At 28.9% G+C, this 16,625-nt stretch overlaps 1 protein-coding gene across 1 annotated transcript; it reads right to left on the bottom strand.

Moving 5' to 3' along the window:
- Positions 1–884: 884 nt before the first annotated feature.
- LOC108332904 (glucan endo-1,3-beta-glucosidase 14) lies at positions 885–2,301 on the bottom strand. Its single transcript, XM_017568203.1, has 3 exons — positions 2,250–2,301; positions 1,088–2,121; positions 885–953 (listed from the first exon to the last, which is right to left on the bottom strand). Exons 1-3 carry the CDS (start codon positions 2,299–2,301, stop codon positions 885–887), a joined length of 1,155 nt encoding a protein of 384 aa, XP_017423692.1.
- Positions 2,302–16,625: the final 14,324 nt, after the last annotated feature.

Below are 16,625 nucleotides of genomic sequence, written 5' to 3'. Positions count from 1 at the left end.
AAAACTATCACTAAATATTTTTTTAAGTAAAAAAAAATCAAATTACATATTTTCAAAAACTGGATAATTGAATTTATCAATTTGAAAGTGTAAGAAATAAAGACAACTTTAAAAATAACATATTTAACTATTGTATATAATACTTTATACTTGTTCGATATTTTATATATATTTTTAATACTTTAACACTTTCTTTGTAAAGTAGTGGAAAGATTTGCAAGAGAATTTGAAAGAGAATCTAACATTACTCTATTTGGAAGGCATTGATCAAAAGAGTTAAGAATAATTTTTAATGGAAAAAGCAGTACTATAAAGAATTCTTCTATTAAAGAACCTTTCAAATAATATAGTTAAAATCAATACTCACCAAGAAAACTCAAGTTAAGTATGGAAAAATTTTGCATTTGACAAATTAAAAATTGCAAAATCTTCTTCTTTGGTGCTTGCCAATCATAAGATTCCCAATCCAAAAGTTACTTTTAAATTCTAAAACAGAGAAACACTGTATTATTTCTAATATAAGTTGGTGAATGTTTCAAGCATTATGCCATTAGTGCTTCCAGAAAAGTGTTTTTAACATATATTCTTTGCATATATATATATATATATATATATATATATATTTATATTATAATAGCTAATAACAAGTAGTGAAAAAAAGGAATATTTATTAATTATAGTGTTTCATGAATATTCAATTATAAACAAAATATTCAAACCACCCTTCTGCATAAATCAACCCTCCACTTTTCACATAACTAAGTGGATTCGTTCTCCTTAGAATTTGATGATGAATTTGAATTATCCTATACCTTCCAATTAGACAGATTATGATGACAAAAAGAATGAATTCTATAAAGTTATTTGTTTTGTTATATTCCTTATCAGTGCCTTAAAAGCTCCCAAGTGAACGACAAAAATGCAAATATGCAGACAAAATTGATGGACAGCACCTGCATGACAATAGAAAAGAGAGCATTAGATACATTAATTAACGAACAGACATCCACTTTAAAAATTTTCAAAATCAGAAAGTGAAGAAACTTTTAACAGTTAAAGTGACTGAATTTCTGTTGTGTATACTTACTTTAGATTTAGAGTAGGACTCCCCAGTCGTTTCTGGGACATAACCTTCTAATCCAATGTTATAAACTGGGTTTCCATCAGGATAATAGAGACCAAAGTTTCTCTCAGATAAAGGACCAGGTTTCAAATTCTCATTGAAAAGTGCAAAAACAAAAACATCAACCGGAACAGAAGGCCTTGCAGGAGTGCCCTGTTTCTGTTCTATCTTCTTCAACAGATTGCTATTATATATTTCTGCATTCTGTGGTGTTGCACCAATTTCATCAGGACCACCTTTAGAAGGCCAACCAGTCTCTGAAATCTTTACTTCAATATCAGCATGGCCCAGTTTTTTAATAGCAGCGTAGACAGCATCAATTTGAGCAAACAACATGTTATCATAATGTAAATTGGTAACTGGATCAATAGACCCTGAATTAGGCTGAAACAACACATAGTTTAAGGAAATCTGATTTGGGTTTCCCTTGAATGCAAAAAAGGGATAAGCATTAATGAAAAAGGGTGATTTGGTCTGAGCATGAAAACTAAGAATGGGTTGAATATACTGTATTAGATCTTGCTTGAACGCCCCAGATGAAGGAGGGAATGAAAAGGCTATAACATTATAAGAATGAGCAGAAGTAACAGTAACCTTCCGTGCAAGTCCAAGGCTAACCAGAGCATTATACATACTTTGCATTGCAGGAAGAAGACTTGCTGTGAGCTGAGGGTTGTTGTAGTCGAAAACCTCGTTTCCGACAGCTATGCAAGTGATTTTAGTTTGTGAAATATAAGGTTGAACATGCTGCTGAATCCACCTCTGAGCATTAGAAAGATCTCTCAAACTAGGCAGATCCTCGTTCTTCGTTCCTACTATGAATTCCACACCTGAATTGGCGAATGCAGATAGAATATCTGGATTAGAATCATAGAGCTTGATTTTAGAAACTTTCAGAGATTTTATCAGAACAGCCACATCAGAGGGAGATGGAAGATTGTCGCCCAATTGCCCGTAGTTGATTCCAAAATTAAAGCCTTGGATTTGCACAAACAAATCTGAAAAACACAATCATAAAAAATCATCAGAATATACAGAAAAGAGATAACTCCACAGCCACAACAATACATGTAATTATACAATCTGTTAAGTAAAAAAGTTGACTAGGTTGTGAATGATAGCAAACCTGAAAAAGTAAGAGACAGCAATAACAGAACGAAGAAGGAAAAAAATGTCATTGTTAATCTGATACTGCGTATAACCACTAACCAAAATTACTATACTTCCTGATTATTCAAGCTTTGCAATTGTAACTTAACCTGTATATTGCATATTTATATCCAACAAAGCTGTTTTGTGCTTATGGGGAAACTAGGAATATTTTTACTCACACAAACTCTTACATATATTGGCGGTATCAACCTTAGCGGAGATACTGTGATTTTATTCAATATTTCTTACTGTAATTTTATTCAATATTTCATACTGTGATTTTATTCAATATTTCATAAAAATAGTATGTTTCCAACTATATTTATCACCTTAATTTTTTCTATGACTGTGTATTAGATGACAAATTAAAAATTTTAGTAGAAATTATTTCATACATTACATTGATTTGTAAAAACTTTTATGAAATATTGTTTTACCGATTACACATATTTTAATCATTCTTAATATAAATAATGATTTTCAGAATAAATCATAATTATTTTCGCTTGCTCCTAATTATTTAGGCTCTTTTTAGTTCCTTTGTTTTTTTTTTGTGGAACATGTATTTTATTTACTTGGTAGTCTGAAGAGGAAGACACAGTGAATAAAAAAGAATATTAGTGTGTATATATTGAATTCAGTTTCTCTTAAAAAAAAAGATTATTTATATTTTTAAAATATATTTATTTTGTTATATTTAAAATTTTTTAATATGTTTTAAACCATCAAAATCAATATCAATCATTATATTTAAATATACAAATCAAGCAAATCAACATAAAATCTAAATTGGTCATATTGTGTCCTTTTCCATTAATGATTAAATAATATAAGTAAATTGTGTATAGGAGATTCACTGCTTTCATCAACTGACTTTTTTGTATGCACCTTATGTAAACACTACTAAAACTTGCATATGTGTTCATGATCATAATAAAATTATTATTATTATAATTATAAAAATAATATAAATAAATTTTATAGTTTTATCACAATGGATTTTTATTTTTTTCTAAAAAAACTATAAAAAATAGTTATTTTAGTTTATAAAAATAAATAATTTTTTAAAAAAATAGTCAAATAAAAAACAGTTAACTTTTAAATAACTTTCACTTAAAAGTAAAATGGTAAACTAATTAATTAAATTAAAAAGTATTAATAGAATAAGAAATAAATGTAGATATAAAAAAGAAGAATATTTTTTATATAATGATATATATATTATGTGATTAATTTAATTATCTAACATAATAATCTTAAATCAGGAAAGTTATGTTAATTATTTAAGTGATATAAAGCACACTAGAGCACATATAAGAAGTTTCTCTAGGAAAATAATTATGTGAATCTAATTCTGATTATATTTCACCTTCTATTTCATGGTAATATGATTATTAATAAAATGACATTTCTATTTTTAAATTAAATAACAGTACACTTTTATATTTTTTGCAAAAAAAGAGAGGTTAATATTGTGTCAAAGAAAACTTATATTTCTTTCTTCTGTTTCTCATGATTATATATATATATATATATATATATATATATATATATATATATATATATATATATATATAATACAATCTTATATTTCTCAAATAAAAAAAATATGTAAAATTGAAAGCAGAGAAATATTAACTTTCTTTTAAACAAGTATAAGATTATATTATCATTTAATTTTAAAATAAATTTTAATATTTAAATATATAGATAGATATTAATGACATAAAGAAGGAAAGGTCTTGAGTTTTCAGAAAAAACATAAGATTGTGTTGTTTTTAATTTTAAAATAGAAATATTATTGCTTAATTTTGAAATACAATTATAGTTTTTTGGAAAACTTTTTTTTAACAACTTTCCATTACAACATTTTGATAATTGTCTAAGTGGCAGCTTTTCATTGGTGCATTTAAAATATTTTTTAAGAAAATATTTAAAATGAATCAATAAAATTTTGACATGCAGTTATTATTAAAAACTTTTAGTTATTAACGTATCATCATCTTATTTTTTCATTTACTGACAGTGATATCAGTGGTATATATGGAATGTCCTAATTATTAAATTTTAGAGTTACTTTATCTATTCATTTCTTTTTAAAATGGCTACATGAACCATCATTCTAATCTTTGAATCATACCACTATAAATAATTCCACACCATTCTCATCTTCACCTCCTCGCAACACACCTTCCTCTCCCGGCAAAAGTTGCACTTCTTCCTTCATTCTTTTAGACTTTTTTTCTCTTCAATGGCATCAAAGTTGATTTTTACCACTGTCGTTTTACTTATGCTTCTGGGCTTTGTTCTTACGAGGGATCCTTCTGGTTTGTCAATGTTCTAGTTTTCTTGTACTTTTGTTTTAGGCTAGGGACAACACAAATGCATGGAGTAATGACTGTTTTATTCATGTTTGAATCTATTGCAGGTTGTGGTTCTGAATACGAATGCTTTGGTATCAATGCAGCTGGTCTCAGGGACATTCCAAACAGGAAGGTCTGTCACACTTAACATATATAAAAGTGGTTCACATTTCAAAGGGTTTTTATCTTTTTGCCACTTAATTTTATACGACCATAACATATGAGAATGATGTTTTTGGAACATATATCTTCTGGAGTGCGAATATGTTGTTCTTTATTTCTGTAACTTTATTTGCGTACGCAGGCGCTGTCTTTTTTGAAGAATAAGAAAACTGCTCTAAAAGTTTTGCAAGGATCATCAAACATCAAGTATGGTGAAAAGCCACTGAGTAGGGAGTTGAAGGCGGTTCCTGCAGGTCCAGATCCGATACATAATGGTGTCCCCAATAAACTTAAAACCCCTTAAACCCACACCACGTCAACCTGCTTTGCCCTACTTTTTGTTATCAGTCTCAACATTTAGGGCATAAATTTATTTTAAAAAATAAAATATAAACATACTTTCGTTTTCTTTTTATTATTTATTTGTATTTCTCCTTTTCCTTCATCTCAGTCATCTCATTTCCAGGTGTATGTTTATGGGTGCTCAAATGCATCAGTGCTTTGGTTTTGACTTGCAGTAACATTATATATATATATATATATATATATATATATATATATATATATATATATATATAATCTTATATTTCTCAAATAAAAAAAGTACTTAAAATTGAAACCAAAGAATTAATATTTAAATATATAGATATATTGTAGGATTACCCGGTCAGCTAAAGGACCGGATGATTGATCATCCAGTAAGAAAACGACCTATCAATCTGAAAATTATTCTGAACAATAATAATTATTAATAATGAGAATAATAGTCATTGATGGACAATTAACAAAATAATAACTATTTATTGATGATTAATAATGATAAACTCACTATAATATTTATAAATATATTTGATGTAAAAAAGAGGTAATGGACTTTAATTACTAATCTTTATTACAAAATTATTATCCAAATTCACCTGCCAAAACAATAGAAATTAATGACATAAAGAGGGAATGGTGTTGATTTTTCAGAAAAATATAAGATTGTGTTGTTTTTAATTTTAAAATAAAAATATTATTTTTTAATTTTGAAATACAAATATCTTTTTAGTGTGCTAATATATAAATTAAAGCATGCCATTCAGATTGAAATAACTATTAATTTTTTTATTTACTGTTTTTATATTTGATTTGGTGTGATGTGCATTGTATAAGCATTTTTCACGATTCTCTTAATTTAGAGTTATTATGATAAATAATATATATGATTATCCATACATAATTTAATTTAATACCATTGTCAGGTGTTGGATTCTCGTTGTTTGGAAGTAATTAGACTAAGACAATTTTTTTTTAATTTTCATCAACGCGTGTTTAAAATTCAAATTCGAAAGTACGAATTAAATTGAGATAACTTTAATCGATCATATAATCAGTGACTATAATTTTAATACATTTTAGTAAATAAATTTAATATTTTAATGTGGAAAATGAAAATAAAATTTTTATTTCATATTGTGAATAATTTAATTGATATACAAAATGAAAACAAAAGTAGTACACATGAACGGTTTAGAGAGATAATCCCAAAAAAAATCAGAATATTAAGAGGTTAAGAAGCAATTAATTAATTATTCTGTTACAAGTTTTTAATTTATGATAATTTTACTTATAATAATGTGATTGTAAGTGATTTCCCCCAACTTCTAAGGATGTGTGACTTAACTAATTAATTATTGTTTGATAATTAATTAACATTGGGACTGTTAAAAATTGCAAAATCTCTTCCTTTGGTGCTTGCCAATCATAAGATTCCCAATGGAAAAGTTACTTTTAAATTCTAAAACAGAGAAGCACTGTATTCGTATTTAAGAAACAGTATAAGTTAGTGAGTGTTCGAAGCATTGTCCCATTTAATGCTTCTAGAAAAAGAGTTTTTTAACACATATTTTTGCAATTATATATTTATTTTTATATAATAACAAAAACAAGTCGTGAAAAGAAAGGAATATGATAATAAGCTACTATATGATTTGATAATTAGTGTTTCATGAATATTCAACCATAAACAACACCTTCTTCATAAAGCAACCCTTCACTTTCACATCACTAATTGGATTCATTCTCCAACCCTTCAAAATAAATCAATCATTCTATTATGTTATGTGTGCAATTTTAATTAAAGTTTTCCAAAACCAATTATTAGAAGGCAATTATTCTGACTTTAGTCACAGTTATAACCAACTATACAAAATTTCTTCTTGAAGATGATTTCCAGGTGTAAGTTAAACAAAATTATATCTAGAATTTAGTTTTTAAAAATTGTTTCTAGCTTAGGATTAATTTTAGTTTTAAAATAAACTAGTTTAAGGATTTCTATCATGTCAAAATTAATTTAAAAATATATTTATATGACGAGAATGATAAATTTATATTCGGTGTAGAGTTTCTTTGTACTGTTATATATTATATTTTCAAAATACATTGACAACACATAATAGTAATATTAATAATAAAACTCATAATTATCATCATGATAACCATATTTATCGTAATAGTTATAAAAGAACTAACAAGGGTGTGTTTTCTTAAATTAGACACTAAATTTATGGATATATATATATATATATATATATATATATATATATATATATATATATATATATATATATATATATATATATAGTTTCAAAATAAATACAATAATGTTTCAAAATTGTGGAAAAAATTATTTTAGTTTTTGTTTTGAAAATTAGTTTTAAAAACGAAAAATTTGTCTCCACGAAAAACATTACCTTAATTTTTTCAAATTGAATTCGTTCACCTAATTGTATATAATATGTCGACAAACCCATGATGAGTTTGTCACGTAACTAACACTTATACATCTAATGTTTCAAGTGGGAATCCTTAACTTGAGGAGTATGATATTAAGTTTTCAATTCTTAATTTTGTTCATATTGAGGCGCATACAATATAGTTTTCAATTTTTATTTTTGTTCATACAAACCAAACTTTGAGATATACAAAAGTCAAGCAAAGTCAAGCTTTGATTGGCTAAGAGCACTCTATCACATCCCCCAATTAATTAAAAAAGAATTCAATAATTTAATCCCAAAAGCGTGGTCCCTGAATCCTTAGAAAACTGAAGATTTTCAAAGATATATTCGTCATTCATTTTAACTTTTATATTTAGTACATAGCTGAATAAAAATACACATATGAAATTTTAAATTAAAAATACGAACATATGACGCATCTAGTTCATTCTTCCTTTTTTTAAACAACGCGCAGACATATGATTCTCCTGAATTAAATATACAAATTGCAGAAGAAAAAAAAACTCATACTTCATAAAATATAAAATATTATGGCACTAGTGCACGATGACTACATGTTAAACAAGTTTGATTAAAAGAAATAACACATGAAACCATTTTTGTATGAATTTTTTCAAAGTTGAAGCAAAATTAGAAACGACTAACAAATTAGTTAATTTGAACTCCATGATGAAGTTAAGTTGGAAACATTAGAAGGAAGAATGGAAATTTATCAACAAACACTCGTGATTAAAATAATTCTGATTAACAAGAAACAACGTAAACATAAACAAATGATAATTTTGTATATCAATTATTGGTATTGTTAGTCGAAAAGTTAAATTTAATTTCTTTCACTCTCCCTTCTAATTCACTAAATCAATTTTATATTTTTGAAATGTTAATGAGAAGAGTTGAACCTACACCCTTTTCCACATTCTCTTCTAACTTTACTACCAATCTAACCTTATAAAAATCCACGTGAAGACGGTGCTTCTTCTTCTCTCAAACCACTTATCACATTTCATCTCTCTCGTCCGCCCAAGCTGCTTCTTTCCCACTCCCACCCGCAAAACTTTTCCCCTCTCGCCGGCAACGTCATGTGGCCCATATGGTTCTTCAAACTTTCCCCCTCTTCCCCTATAAGCATTTTCTCCTCTGCAAACGCCCCTTTACAAACGCCCCTTTGCAAACGCCTTGAAACGTGCCAAGTCATTGAATTTAATATAGTCATCAAGTCTTGCCATATCCCCAAGTCTTGCCACCATTAGATGATTCTGACATACATACTCTACCAATGCCATCAAAGGATCGTAGTAAAACACGTAATTTCCCATTTGCAGTCTGATAAGGTACTGGTTGAATCACACTCAGAGGTTCATTTTCAATGTAAATTGGACCATGCTTGTTCCATGACCTGCCTAAATATGGTGTTACCTATTGCACACAATAAGCAATAAATGTCAGCATGCTACCATTTCTAACCATCACTGAACCGAACCGCTCAACAAGGATGAGTTCAGTTAACACCTCTACCCAGGCGGCCCAGGAATTCCAACTTTAAATAGATGATCCACGAATTAAATTACCATTCTCAAGCATAATAGGCTGAGAAATAGTAAGGAAAATCAATAGTAAAGTATAAATTTAATATATGAATTTTGAACCGTCATTGAAAAAATTCAGTGAAACAGGGAATTAAATTAAGAAGAAAAAAGCTAAAAAATGTTTTTGGCTGAAGGATGAAGAATCCAATTAAGTAGAAGTAGAAGCTTGATTTTGGTGTTGCAAAGTAATCAATCAAAGGGAAATGCTTATCTGTGCAGCGAGCGCAGGTGTGACTCACACTCCTCCACACTCTTCGCTCAGCTTCTGCTCTTCCAACGCCAAATCCCACCGAATTTTCTCCAATTCAGTCAGCCTCCCTATCACGCACAATGACAACCCTACCTCCGATTCTGATGACGCCCTCCACCTCATCGTGCCTTCTGCCACCGCTGTTGCCTCTGCCATTCGCAAGGCCTCCACCTCCCCCGTCCAGTTCACCCAAACCCTCCAGACCAATCGCCAAACTGAACTCGTGCTTCCCAGCACTGACTTCCATCGACTCTGTCTCCACCAGCTTCACCTCTTTTGTAGGATCGTTCGCGAAGCCCTACTCTCGGTTTGCGTCTCAGCGGCAATGTCTCTACCACGACGAGGGTGCGAGGCTCTCAGTTTCGATTGAGGATTTTTGGGATTGTTCATCTGAGCTTCTCTACAGGTTAGGGATCTAATATTAGGTGGTCCCTTGTTGTGTTTGAATGATGCAAGGACTAATTGTAAAGTGTGGTTGAAGAGGGTCTAGTCGTTATGGTGAAAATGGTGACCGTCGGCGGTGGCGACGATGGTAGACCCTAATCTGAAGATAAGTAAAACCCTTTGCCATGTCATAATGTCTTAAATTAAATAAAAATTCCACGTAATCAAATACTTTGACATCAGCGTGAAACACGTCATCCGCTATTAACGTCGTTTGTGAAGATTTAACGGACAGGGCTTAATTGGCTCAATTTTTCAAATATTTGGACCCAATTAAGATATTTTGCAAATATATAGACCCAATTGAGACAGTTGAAAATATGAGATCCCACTTGAGATTCCCATACAAATACGAGGATCATCCGAGGGTTTAAACCTATTTTTTATTATCATGGTTTCTATGATGTCCTTGACGTCAACCTTTGTTAGCTTTTAATTTTAATTAACATTATTGTTTTAAAAGTTTTAAATTATATGAGAATTTTTATTAGATCTTCGACTGTGATTCTTTATTTATTTATATGTGTAATATTTTAAATAAATCACCATATGCATGTATTTAATGTCTCATACTCTCAACTTATACATGTATTTTGGATGATTGACGAGGAAACCATTCATAATTATTTTATCATTGTGTGCATGACAACCACATTAGGAATGCATATCATGATTATGGCAATGACGAATCTCGTCATAAAATAATAAATAGATTTGTTGTCTTATTATTTTATACTCTTTTTAAGTAATTGGTGTTGCTTCATGAGGTTTCCTTGTTGTCAAACAAGTTTTATCGAACAAGAACGTCAGAAAATAATTGATGGAGCTTGTATGTAGTGAAGAGAAACTCCTTTAAGTGTTGTAGAAAACACTTGACAAAGGATTGCATTGCTACTAAAGTATTAGTTGATGTAGCATTTGGATCGATGGAACCATGATGTTTTCTGTGGTTGAATTTTTCATCCCAATGATAAAGGTATTCTCTTATTACCAATATTTAATCTTCTGGGGCATAACGAAGCTATGTTCAATTTGATCAAGCATGGATTTTATGTTTAAGCAAATTATTCTTATCAACTAAGCATTTTGAGTTAAATGAAAATTAAAGTTGTTTTCACCTTATTTAATTTTCAGTATGAGGAGTGTGAGAACCCAAATATATGTAGGTATAAAAAAAGTTGATATTCTATTCTTATTTTATTTATTTAAGTTAAAAAATTTGGAAATATATTCTTGACAGAAATAGATAGTGGGGAGACAAAATCTGTTGGGAATCCAAGTAAGTCCAAATCCTACATTTGATAGAATTGAGAAAGTATAACACTATATAAAGGTGAAAAACCCATTAACACATTGCCTTAAGGTTTTGGGTAGAGAGTGATGTCAATCCCTTATATGGTTGGACTTAGATCTCATTGGTATTGTGTCTCCTAGGTGAACCTCCTCCTTGATAGACCCAATAGTGGTATTAGAGCCGATGGACTAACTCTTGAGGGGGGGTCGTATCAGAGTCGTAGGTATGTTAATACCCGCTTATAAACGGGTTGGGTGCGAGTATTACACTATCCGCTAGCCGCAAAAAATTAAATTTTAATTTATATTATATTTTATATTTTTTTTGTAATTTTAATTAAATTTTATTTTAATAATTTATAAAAAAAAAATTTTAATATTTGCGAGTATCCACGGGTATTTGCGGATTTTAAAATATTCGCGAGTATTTTTTAAGCAGGTATCTGTGTGAGTAACGAGTCAGATAGTCGGTGGATTGTTTTTTGTCGGGTCGGATTGTGAGTAGGCACTATCCGTTCCCGAGTTGCCATCCCTACTCACAAGTGAACATCCTCCTTGATAGACCCAACAAAATCATCATACCCAAATTGTTCATCAAGAATTTCCCTTTTCTTCTTCTCTACTTATTCTTGAATCTAATAGTCTTTATCATCATATTTAAAGATTGAAGTAAGAGAAGCAGTCCTTGCAACAAGTTTTACAATACGCTTATGCCTGCTTATCTTTAGGTGAGTGTAATTTATCCATTTTCTAAGAACCATTCAAACCTTCAACGCATGCAAACTTTTCGGGGTGCATGTAGTTCTTTTGTTTTCTCAACGCATCCTTCTCCCATGGTGGTCATGGTATCACAAGCTGATCATCAATAGAAATTTTGTTGTGTGTATAGATCAAACTTAAGTAGTGTGGTGGTGTTGGTGCTCAAAAAGAATGTTGGTATATGTTCCTTCTTACAAGTAAGGAGAGCTAATCATTTATAAACTTTTCTTAATTTTTTTGAATTTAAATGAATTCAAAAAGTTATGAAACTATTGAATATTTGATGTTGAAATTAAATTTGGGAAGTTTTGTGTCGTGAAGTGGTTTTATGCCAGCTACTGCATGATTATCCTCTTTATTAACACTACTTTGTATAGGATTGACATGATCTTGACTTGACATTTGTAATACCTCCTAACAAACTAAGCACAGTCTTCATTTGTGGCCAATCATCTAGGCCTCCATATCGTTCACAAAGATTCTGCTGTACTACCTCTTATCAAATCAAACTTCCTTCCCTCGGGCAACTATCTTTTTGAGTGCTACACTATCTATGGGTGTAGTATTCATCAGGTATTGCCTTATTGCACTTATGTTTGAGTACCATCGAAAACCTTCCTATGTCGTAAGATCCATAAAAGAGAGAGAGTGTGAGTCTTTCTTTCTTTTGCAGTATCAAGGCAATGGCTGCAAATCAGCGTCTGACGACATATCCATCAATGAAGTGAGTGGTTTGAGCAATGGGACAACAATTGTGGAACCTTGGGGCATTTTGATGTAATTATGTGAATTTGCTATAACTTTGTGAGTAAATTTGGAAAGAGATGATGATGATGATGAAAACTAATGACCCTTGTGTAAATGTTGTCTGTGATGTTTTTAATAATTGAGTTAAGTCGTGAAATTTTAATTCATAGAAGGTTATGGAATAGGTATGATTTGTGTGCATGAACATTTTGGATAGATTGAGTGACATATATGTTAATTGATAGTTTAACCTTAATATATTGAAATTTAAGAAAAATTGGTTGTGTGGATATTGTCGGGAGCATTGCCCATATCGTTAGACGTTGTTGCTAGATTTTGGGGAAGACCAGCCTTTGACTTGTTAAAATTGGGTGGTGGTCTTAACTTTAAAATTTAAAATTTAAAAATTGACCATCTTAAATACTAGTTTGGAGTAATAATGTATGACTGAGTTCAAGTAGCTATTTTCATGTTAAAATACTACTGCTTATGATATAAAAATGTATTGAAGAGGATTTTGGAGGGTGAGTATATCCTAACTCAATTATTGTCTAACTCATAGATACTTTAAACCTTTATACCTGTTATTTTGTAATCATATTAACTACTATGTTAGATCATATGTTTATATTGATCAGACATATAACATATTTATTATATATCCTATAGATAATGAAATTTTTAGAATGTTACAAGGAGAACCATTATAAGAAAATTGTGTAATTGATTAACATAATTAGTTGGTAATAGTGAAAAATTTTCAATAATTCAAGTTTACCAAAAAATTGTTGTTGTCGTAAAGTTGTTGGTAAAATGTTCCTTGATAAATTTTACCAACAAATCACGCAATTCATCAGTAATTACCAATAGATTCTAATCATAAGTAAAAATTGTGATTATGTTTTTCTTTTCCCTCTTCTTCTTCTTTTATCTTTTTCTCTTCTTACTTCTCCCCTCCTCTTCTTGTCGCATTCACTGCTACCACTATTGTATCTGACTTATCATTCTTCTTGTCCTCCTCATTTTTCTCCTCCTCTTCTTTTTTCTCTTTTTCCTTCTCCTCCAACTCTAACTTCAGTTGCCACCAGTGTTGGCCCCAACTTCTCCTCCTCATCTTCCCCCTTTTTCTTTTCTTCTTCTTCTCACTCATATCCCCTTAGTATATAAAAAATAATAATATCAGACTTGACGAGAAATTTATTGACAGACTTATCCACAAAAATATTTATTAGAAATAAGAGTTACAAGTTACTAACGAAAATGACTATCAAACAAATTACTGACAAAAATCTATTAATAATACAAATTATAAATTATTAAGGGATTTTTTCAATATATTTTATTAACATATTCGTCACTAACAAAAATATTTATTAGTAATTTAAATTTAAAATCCATCAATGAAAATATGTCAATAATAACAAAAATCCTTGAGTAAATTTGTGTTGGTTGTTAACCTTGAACACTAGTACAAGGACTAGTTTCATCTTGTGAGAATTGAGCATTATGCTTAGAGTGGACATGACGATGATTGAATAGTAAATTTTCCTTCTATGGTTCTTTATCAACCGATGTTAGGATCTTGCCTTGTAGGGTTTTAAGTTTAATATCAATGTCTTGTTAAAAAATTTAAATGTCTCATTATGTTGTAAGGATTCATTGACATGTTTCTTGTTACTTCTTTATGAGTTTTTTAGACTATTGATGATTGATAAGTCAATCATTTTATAAATTATTACTCATAATATTAATAGCATATTGAGATAGGATAAAAATATTTTTACAAAACACATTAACATATTAAATACAATAACTGATCTATTTAAATTACTACAAACTCAAACATGATGGGTTATATAAATATTTCCATCACTTAAAGGTTACTAAAAAATCTTCCATCCTTAATACCAATTCAAGCAATTTTGGTTGCTCAAACTATTTTTACTTAAACTTTGAGTTTTGAGAAGTTTATAATATATATATATATATATATATATATATATATATATATATATATATATATATATATATATATATATATATAATATAGTCAAATATAACTCAAATATCTTATAAAATAAATTATTATTAACAAACCGATTAATAATCACTTAAAGATATAACTTAATAACCATTTCTTATCTTATCTCTAATATCTGGTTACAATGTCAACAAGATAAGAAAATCTATATAAAATTGTCTCAGTAACAGTAATAGAAAGATTTACTTTAAGTAACTTTAATACTCATATTTAGTTTCCTATTGATTAGTCTCTTATTCACTTACTTAGAGAAAACATCATTCATAAGTGAATTTTCATCTATTCATTTACCATCAATGTTCACAACTCATTCCATTACAAATTAATATATCTCATTAAGAGTTCAACTTAAAATCATTCTATCTTTAGTAATGACAATTAAATTTTTCTATTACTGAACTTGTTTAAAAAGTAGCTTTTCATTTCTACTTTATTTTAAATGTGAGAATTCTTTAAAATGTTTACTAAATTAAGTATCTTTTATAAATTTAATAATCATATTTGTTTCAAATGTGGAGTTAGTGATCATCATCAAAACACTCATTCACAGTTTTCTCCAAGCCTTCTAACATCGTTTTTAGTTTCGGTTACCAAGTTCTTCTAAGTTCTTAATGCTTCATCTCCAAGCCATGTAGGGGTGTACCAGGTACTCTGATGCTCAAGTAGAACAGTAACTTCTTAAATTCGCTATAAATACAATCACCTACCTTCTTATCTTATACTTGTATTTATAGGTTTCGAGATGAGTTTATAATTATTATAGGCTTAATTATATGGCCAATACCTGATAAGTATACTTTATCTGTAAACTTGATTATTAGTAATACTTTAAGATATTTGAAAATTTATGATCGTTTGATCATCTTTGAAATTTGACCGATCCGAATCCTAATACGCTATTTATTTTATATTACTCGATCAATAACTAACTAGATATTCGTAAAATGTAAAATGTAATATTTGACTATGTTTAACATATATTATGTATTTAAAAAGTATTATAGACCTAAAATGGGAGAAATAAAGTTAAAACCTATGAGCAACTCTAGGACCACCAGGGCTTAACTCAAATTTGTCCTTGCACAACCATTGTTATTAATGTATGAACTGCTGCAAGAACAAAAGGGCACCGCCTTTACACCACCTCCAATCAAAATATCATCAATTGGGCCTACTCTTAGACAAAGAAAACAGAACAATTCCACGCCTTATATGTCCACATCCATTCTAACAATTAACATCTTTCATGTTTTCTATGCATATATTTTCTTAAAATAATTAACAGATTATTATTTTACACTGTGCTTGTTTGGATCTACCAATGTATTATTGAAGCAGATAAAATTACAATGGGTCTTTTACCCATACATACATACATACATACATATATATATATATATATATATATATATATATATATATATATATATATATATATATATATATATATATATATATATATAACAAACATATTTAATTTAATTATTTTAAAAAACAACTTTAATAAAATAAATTCAAGAATATTTAATAAATAATTAAATTAGATATTTAATTTTGAACTAAATATGTTTTTATTCTTTAATTTTATGTGAAAATTGGAATTAGTCTCTTTTCAAAATTTTGGATTAATTTAGTTTTTCATTTTTAGAATTAAGTGAATTTAGTCTTTTTTTTTAACTAAATTTTATTAATTTTATTTAAGGTTTCAAATCTGTTTAATAATTAACATTGAAAAATAAATATGTCAAAAAATATAAATAACTGAAATACTATTATAAAATACATTTAAAATGTGAGATATTATGTGTAAATTGTGTAATTAGACACATAATTATTGTTGGAATGTAGGAAACGATTTTGGTTACTGAGATGAGCACGTCTCTGTTGACTAAAAAGTGTTTGTGAGAACGTGCGTTCCGTAAACT

The sequence above is a fragment of the Vigna angularis genome, chromosome 11 (assembly GCF_016808095.1).
Source record: "Vigna angularis cultivar LongXiaoDou No.4 chromosome 11, ASM1680809v1, whole genome shotgun sequence".
Lineage (NCBI taxonomy): Eukaryota > Viridiplantae > Streptophyta > Magnoliopsida > Fabales > Fabaceae > Vigna > Vigna angularis.
This window is presented reverse-complemented; position numbering and strand designations above follow the sequence as displayed.